Consider the following 7,634-nt stretch of genomic DNA (forward strand, 5'->3'; position numbering starts at 1 on the left):
ATCACACACTCGTGTTCTCTTTCTCTCTCTCTCTCTCACACCCACACACACACACACACACTTTGGCTCTGCCAAGGTCACAGTCTGCTGGACCTGACTCTTTACCATGGTGTTCCAGTGCTGTGATTAACAGCGTGACGTTATGTGTGAAGAATTCAAACCCAACACACACTTTTTCCCTCTTTCCCCCTCTTTTTTAACCTCCTTTTCTCTCTTTGACATTCCTCAAACATCTCTCGATCAGTTCTTTTCTGTTCCTCTGCCCCTCTCTACTTGCTTGCTTTTCTCGCTCCTCTGCCAGTTGGAGCCAAATGTGTCCTCTTTTGTTCTCTCTTTCCATTGTCTTCAGTCTGTTCTTCCCTCTCTGGGTACGTCTCTCTTTCATTCTCCACTCTCTGAGCTGGTCTCTCTTTCATTCTCTACTCTCTGAGCTGGTCTCTCCTCTCATTCTCTACTCTCAGAGCTGGTTTCTCCTCTCATTCTCTACTCTCTGAGCTGGTCTCTCCTCTCATTCTCTACTCTCTGAGCTGGTTTCTCCTCTCATTCTCTACTCTCTGAGCTGGTCTCTCCTCTCATTCTCTACTCTCTGAGCTGGTCTCTCTTTCATTCTCTACTCTCTGAGCTGGTCTCTCCTCTCATTCTCTACTCTCTGAGCTGGTCTCTCCTCTCATTCTCTACTCTCTGAGCTGGTCTCTCCTCTCATTCTCTCTTCTCATCCCTTATTTGTCTCTCCCTCTGTGCCTTCGAAGCACTTCGTGTTCAAGGGTTACATCATTGAAATGCTTAACCTTGGGTTAGGGTGTGTGTGTGTTTTAGGGGATCAGAACTTGGACCAAGATCTTCTGTGTTGGACCTTTCTATTCCCACATAACTGCTTCCAACATCCCCCCCATCACACACGCACACACACTCAACTTAAGCCCCCTAGGCATGGATAGCGGAGGTAGTGCAATCCAACACTGGGGTGACTTACTACTGCAGTAAAAAGGATGACATCGCCTGTGTGTGACTGTGTGTGAGTGTGTGTGTGACTGTGTGTGTGACTGTGTGTGTGTGACTGTGTGTGTGACTGTGTGTGTGTGTGACTGTGCAACTGTGTGAGTGTGTGAGAGAAAGAAACGTGAGAGAATGTAATCTGGCTCATTTGCCTACCCCGTTCCAAAGCAGAGTGGTGAATTATAACAAGACAAACAGGGAGCATTGCCTCATCTCACATGCAAAGAGTAGACTTCATATTCATATTTTTTATCTCTCTCTCTCTCTCTCTCTCTCTCTCTCTCTCCCTCTCTCTCTCTCTCTCTCTCTCTCTCTCTCTCTCTCTCTCTCTCTCTCTCTCTCTCTCTCTCTCTCTCTCTCTCTCTCTCTCTCTCTCTCTCTCTCTCTCTCTCTCTCTCTCTCTCTCTCTCTCTCTCTCTCTCTCTCTCTCTCTCTCTCTCTCTCTCTCTCTCTCTCTCTCTCTCTCTCTCTCCCTGTGTCTCTCTCCCTCCAGCCATTCAGAGTGTCATGTCGAGTGGTGATGCACTGACTCCCGGGGCCACAGGCGGAGTGGGGTCAGCGGTCTTCCATCTCCATGACAACGGTACCTTGGATTACCAGGTAGGAAGTGTACAAGTGTACTCTGTTAGCTTGGACAGCCATGGTCAGCTGAAACTGAACTGGGTTCCTTTAGTTGGCTTTTAACTGAGGATGATTTCATCTCGGGTGAACCAAACAAAAGGGAGCAGCATTAGATTGTTAAACTTGATGGAAACCGAACCAAACAGACTCTTCTCTTTCTCCCTCTCTCCCCCCTCCCTCTCCCCCTCCGTCCCTCCTTCCCTCTCCCCCTCCCTCCCCTTCCCCTCTCCCTCCTTCCCTCCTTCCCTCCTTCCCTCCTTCCCTCCTTCCCTCCTTCCCTTCCCCCTCTCTCCCCAGGTCCAGGTCGTGGGGATAACCAGCGACGTCGTGGGCATCACCATCGAGCTGAAACCCCGCCGCCGCAACAAGCGCTCCGTCCTGTACGACCTGACGCCGGAGTACGAGGGCTGGAGCGGCCGGGCGGTGGGCAGCTGGAGCCGTCTGGAGGCGCGCCACATCCACATGCTGCTCCAGAACGAGCTGTTCATCAACGTGGCCACCGTGCACGCCCAGGAGGGCGAGCTGCGTGGGCAGATCCGCACGCTGCTCTACAGCGGCCTGGAGGCACCGCGGCACGGTCAGTCCCACGGGAGGAGACTCGGGGGAGAGAGGGAGGGATAGACCAGAGAGGAGAGGAGAGAATAAGGGGGAGACCAGAGAGGAGAGAATGAGGGGAGAGACCCGAGAGGAGAGAGTGAGGGGGGGACCAGAGAGGAGAGGAGAGAATGAGGGAGAGACCAGAGAGCAGAGAATGAGGGATGAGAAACATACCCAGAGAGGAGAGACTGAGGGGAGAGACCCGAGAGGAGAGACTGAGGGGAGAGACCAGAGAGGAGAGACTGAGGGGAGAGACCACAGAGGAGAGACTGAGGGGAGAGACCACAGAGGAGAGACTGAGGGAGAGACCACAGAGGAGAGAATGAGGGATGAGAAACATACCCAGAGAGGAGAGACTGAGGGGAGAGACCACAGAGGAGAGACTGAGGGGAGAGACCACAGAGGAGAGACTGAGGGGAGAGACCACAGAGGAGAGAATGAGGGGAGAGACCACAGAGGAGAGAATGAGGGATGAGAAACATACCCAGAGAGGAGAGACTGAGGGAGAGACCACAGAGGAGAGAATGAGGGATGAAAAACATACCCAGAGAGGAGAGACTGAGGGAGAGACCACAGAGGAGAGAATGAGGGATGAGAAACATACCCAGAGAGGAGAGACTGAGGGAGAGACCACAGAGGAGAGACTGAGGGAGAGACCACAGAGGAGAGAATGAGGGATGAGAAACATACCCAGAGAGGAGAGACTGAGGGAGAGACCACAGAGGAGAGACTGAGGGAGAGACCACAGAGGAGAGAATGAGGGATGAGAAACATACCCAGAGAGGAGAGACTGAGGGAGAGACCACAGAGGAGAGACTGAGGGGAGAGACCACAGAGGAGAGAATGAGGGAGAGACCACAGAGGAGAGACTGAGGGGAGAGACCACAGAGGAGAGACTGAGGGGAGAGACCACAGAGGAGAGACTGAGGGGAGAGACCACAGAGGAGAGACTGAGGGATGAGAAACTTACCCAGAGAGGGAAGAACAGACTGAAGGGAATGGAGAGAGAGAACAAAAGACACATTTGGGTTAGAGTGTGAACTCTCCCACCCTCCACCGTGACCCGAACATCTACAGTAGTCTCTCTCCCCTCTCTCTCCCCTCTCTCTCCCCTCTCTCTCCCTCTCTCTCCCTCTCTCCCTCTCTCTCCCCTCTCTCTCCCCTCTCTCTCCCTCTCTCTCCCTCTCTCCCTCTCTCTCCCCTCTCTCTCCCCTCTCTCTCCCCTCTCTCTCCCCTCTCTCTCCCCTCGACCGATGTTTAACTCACCAACTGTCTGCCTCCTTCTCCCCCAGATCTGCCCACCCCTCTGGCGGGGCAGTTTGCGTCGCCCCCTGTGCGCTCCAGTGCCGGGGGCCACGCCTGGGTGTCTGTGGACGAGCGCTGCCACCTCCACTACGAGATCATGGTGGCGGGCCTCAGCAAGAGCGATGACCTCACCGTCAGCGCTCACCTTCACGGATTGGCTGAGATCGGGGAGCTGGACGAGACAGCCACCAATCACAAGAGGCTGCTCACCGGGTTCTATGGCTCACAGGTACGATCTCCTGATGCTCACACACCGAAACACACACACACAGTGAAACACACACACATAGTGAAACACACACACATAGTGAAACACACACAGAGAGATAAACACACACACACACATAGTGAAACACACACACATAGTGAAACACACACAGAGAGATAAACACACACACACAGTGAAACACACATAGTGAAACACACACACACAGTGAAACACACACACATAGTGAAACACACACACATAGTGAAACACACACACATAGTGAAACACACACACACACACACACAGTGAAACACACACACATAGTGAAACACACACACACACACACACAGTGAAACACACACACATAGAGAAACATGCACACATTCAGAACCAAGCTAAAACACACAGAGAAACGGAGGTTCTCTTCACTGTCTCCAGGCTCAGGGAGTGCTGAAAGACATCAGTTTGGACCTGCTCCGTCACCTGGACAGAGGAACGGCCTTCATCCAGGTCAGCACCAAGGTCAACCCCAGAGGAGAGGTGCGCGGCCGGGTGAGTACACACATACACACTCTCTACAACTATCACACTACCATGACACAACCTCTTACATCCTTTATACAGCCCACCTTCAACCGTGACACAACCTCTTACATCCCTTATACAGCCCACCTTCAACCGTGACACAACTGCTTAACAAACCGTTATACAACCAACGTTCCACCATGAGACAACCAGTCTACAAACTGTTATAGAACCATTTTGTTACGTTTTGCAACCGTTGTAAACTGTAACCCCTCTCTCTCTCTCTCTCTCTCTCTCTCTCTCTCTCTCTCTCTCTCTCTCTCTCTCTCTTCTTCTCTCTTTTTTCCATATTTCTTCCTCACTCTCCACTGCTTCTCCTCTTCATCCATCAACATGCCTCTCGTGTTTCTCTTTCTCTCGCTCCCATTTGCCTATCCTCTCGTCTCCTCAGGTCCACGTGCCCAATCACTGTGAGTTTGGGACGAGAGGGGAGGTGGAGGAGGCGGAGTTTGATGACCTGTTTGTGAGTGACCCGGAGGAGCTAAAGAAAGACCCGCACACCTGCTTCTTCGAGGGGCAACACCACGCCCATGGCTCCCACTGGACACCCAACTACAACAACTGCTTCACCTGCAGCTGCCAGGTACTACACAAGGCCACCAGGGCGGCTCCACAGCGTGCTGTACTGCCTGCAGTACACACACACAGTACACACACACAGACTATTTGGAGTATTAGTGTCCACAGCTTTGAGTAGCTTTGATAAAAAAAAAAAAAGCTTGCTTAGTTAAGCTTGCAAAGCTAGCTTTGATAAAAACGTTTCTCTGTGGTTTTGTTTCTCTTGTACACCTCTCCCCCTCCTCCCTTTACCCTCCTCTGCTCTCTGCAGAAGCGCACGGTGATCTGTGACCCAGTCATCTGTCCGCCGCTGACCTGCACACGCACCATCCAGCCAGAGGGCAAGTGTTGCCCCATGTGTGACGGTAAGTGTGTCATGACTAGCGCGTGTGTATGTGTGTGTGTGGGGGTTTTGCTTCATGTTTGTGTGTGTACCTATGTTTCCTATTTTGGGCCTTCAAGTGCAGCCCACAGCGGTCATAAAGTTCTAAAGTAAAAGTAATACTTTTTTATGTGTCCATTTCCTTCTTCCTGTGCAGAGAGGAAGGAGCCCAAGGACATGAAAGCTCCTGAGCGGCTGGATGAGCATCCGGAAGGTACCATCTCTCGCCCTCTCTAACTCTCTCTGTACTTCTTTTACTTTCTTCTTGTTACACTATCTCTCCCTGCCAGAAAGGTTCTCATTCCTTTTTTCTCATGTCACTCTGTCATTTCACGCTTTCTCCATCTCTCTCTCCCTCTCTTTCTGTGTGTGTGAAGGCTCCTGAAGGTTATAACAAAGTAACAATCTCACTGCTAACATAATACCGTCCTCTCTCTCTCAACCCCCCTCTCGCCCCCCCCCCCTTTCTTTCTCTCTCTCAGGTTGTTATTTTGAAGGCGACCAGAAGATGCATGCTCCAGGGACAACATGGCACCCGTTTGTCCCTCCGTTTGGCTTCATCAAGTGTGCCATCTGCACCTGCAAGGTTGGTCTCCATCACTTGTGAATCAACTGAGAAGCTTTCCGGGCAAAGCCTACTGAGAAAACTCTCTCCTGATGTCCCACTCACAACCTGCTGTGTCTCCTCCCTGCCTGCAGGGGGCGACAGGCGAGGTGCACTGCCAGAAGGTCACGTGCCCGGCGCTGGCGTGCAGCCGGCCGGTGCGCCGCAGCCCCTCTGACTGCTGTAAGGAGTGTCCTGAGGAAGAGGGCCCTGCCCTGGAGCACGCCGACACCATGCAGGCCGACGGGACGCCACACTGCAAGTTCGGCAAAACCTTCTACCAGAACAGCGACAACTGGCACCCCCGCGTGCCCTTGGTGGGAGAGATGAAGTGCATCACCTGCTGGTGTGATGTGAGTACAGCCTATTAGAAGTGGGGTAGTTAAGGATTCTGCCAATCAGTGTCAGGGTTGATGCGTGGGTGCGTGAGGCAGTACATTTTGTTTGGTTTTGGTCACCCTGAGGTAAATCTCAGTGTGGGACAGCATTCCAGTTTCAGTAGGGGGGAATTCTGGGATTTGGAGTTGAGAAGCGTGGTTTTACGACAATGGGAGATGCATTCCTGACGTTCCTCTCTCCTATTTTTCTCACCCTCTCTCCTCTTCCTCTCTCTATCTCCCCCTCTCTCTCTCTCCAGCATGGTGTGACTAAGTGTCAGAGGAAACAGTGTCCAGTTCTGACCTGCAGCAACATCACCCGCAGGGAGGGCAAGTGCTGCCCTGAGTGCCAAGGTGAGAAACACACACACACACAAACACACACACACAAACACACACACACACACAAACACACAAACACACAAACACACACAAACACACACACACCAAAAACATCCTTGTTCCGGGTTGTCTAAACATGCCTCCTGTCCTACAGACTCCAAAGAAGAAGAGGAGATGATTAAAGTCGCAGACAAGAAGAAAAGCTGGAGACACTGAGCCCCCCCCTCCCCAGTGACCCCCCTCTGGGCCGATCCAGACCTGCACACTGGGTCAGCAAGCACCCAAGCCCCAACTGCCCCCACCACCCCACCCCCACACAGCCCCTCACCGCTAGCCCCCAGTGCCACCCCCACACACCCCCACACAGCCCCTCACCGCTAGCCCCCCAGTGCCACCCCCACACCCCTACACAGCCCCTCACCGCTAGCCCCCCAGTGCCACCCCCACACACCCCCACACAGCCCCTCACCGCTAGCCCCCCAGTGCCACCCCCACACACCCCCACACACCCCCACACAGCCCCTCACCGCTAGCCCCCCAGTGCCACCCCCACACACCCCCTACAGTCAGCCTCTGGGTTGTAACAGACAAGACTGTCTGTTGCAACTCTCTGACAGAACGGAGGATAGAAGGTGTTCGGGGATGAAAAAGATCGAACCGTATTAACTTTTGGTGCCTGCTCCCTGTCTCTTGTTCCTTGCTTCAAACTTTGAATTTGAGCTTTGCGTCTCATTCTTTACCTTAATCTACATTGCTCAACCCTTCAAAAATGAACTCTTCTTTCACTTTCGTCTCTCCAATCCCTCTTTACACACAAGTGGTTGCAGGTTAAGTGACTGGATTGCTAGTCTTTGTTTGAAGGATGTAAATTGTTAAGGGTTTTTGTATTTGACAGGACTTCTTTGTGAAGTACAGCCTTAGGATGAATCCCTTTAAACACAGAGTGAGACCGTGTGTGCATATGTGTGTGTGTGTGTGTGTGTGTGTGTGTTTTTCCAGTGGGTAAGAGGCAGGCTAAACAGAACAGCAGACATGCAGGGCAGTAAACTTCCTGGGTGG

General features: G+C 52.5%; 1 protein-coding gene across 1 annotated transcript in view; it reads left to right on the forward strand.

Moving 5' to 3' along the window:
* The window catches only part of chrd (chordin), an 18,352-nt gene extending 11,515 nt beyond the window's left edge, over positions 1-6,837 (forward strand). The window contains exons 11-21 of the mRNA XM_084674054.1: positions 1,490-1,596; positions 1,915-2,194; positions 3,507-3,748; positions 4,166-4,279; positions 4,704-4,895; positions 5,142-5,235; positions 5,410-5,466; positions 5,735-5,838; positions 5,952-6,209; positions 6,494-6,587; positions 6,730-6,837. Coding sequence (XP_084530180.1) covers positions 1,490-1,596; positions 1,915-2,194; positions 3,507-3,748; positions 4,166-4,279; positions 4,704-4,895; positions 5,142-5,235; positions 5,410-5,466; positions 5,735-5,838; positions 5,952-6,209; positions 6,494-6,587; positions 6,730-6,791 — 1,604 coding nt within the window. The 3' untranslated portion in view covers positions 6,792-6,837. The remainder of the gene's footprint in view (positions 1-1,489; positions 1,597-1,914; positions 2,195-3,506; positions 3,749-4,165; positions 4,280-4,703; positions 4,896-5,141; positions 5,236-5,409; positions 5,467-5,734; positions 5,839-5,951; positions 6,210-6,493; positions 6,588-6,729) is intronic.
* The last annotated feature ends 797 nt before the right edge of the window (positions 6,838-7,634 follow it).

Source organism: Hypomesus nipponensis, chromosome 15, assembly GCF_054491055.1.
Source record: "Hypomesus nipponensis isolate SF chromosome 15, ASM5449105v1, whole genome shotgun sequence".
NCBI lineage: Eukaryota > Metazoa > Chordata > Actinopteri > Osmeriformes > Osmeridae > Hypomesus > Hypomesus nipponensis.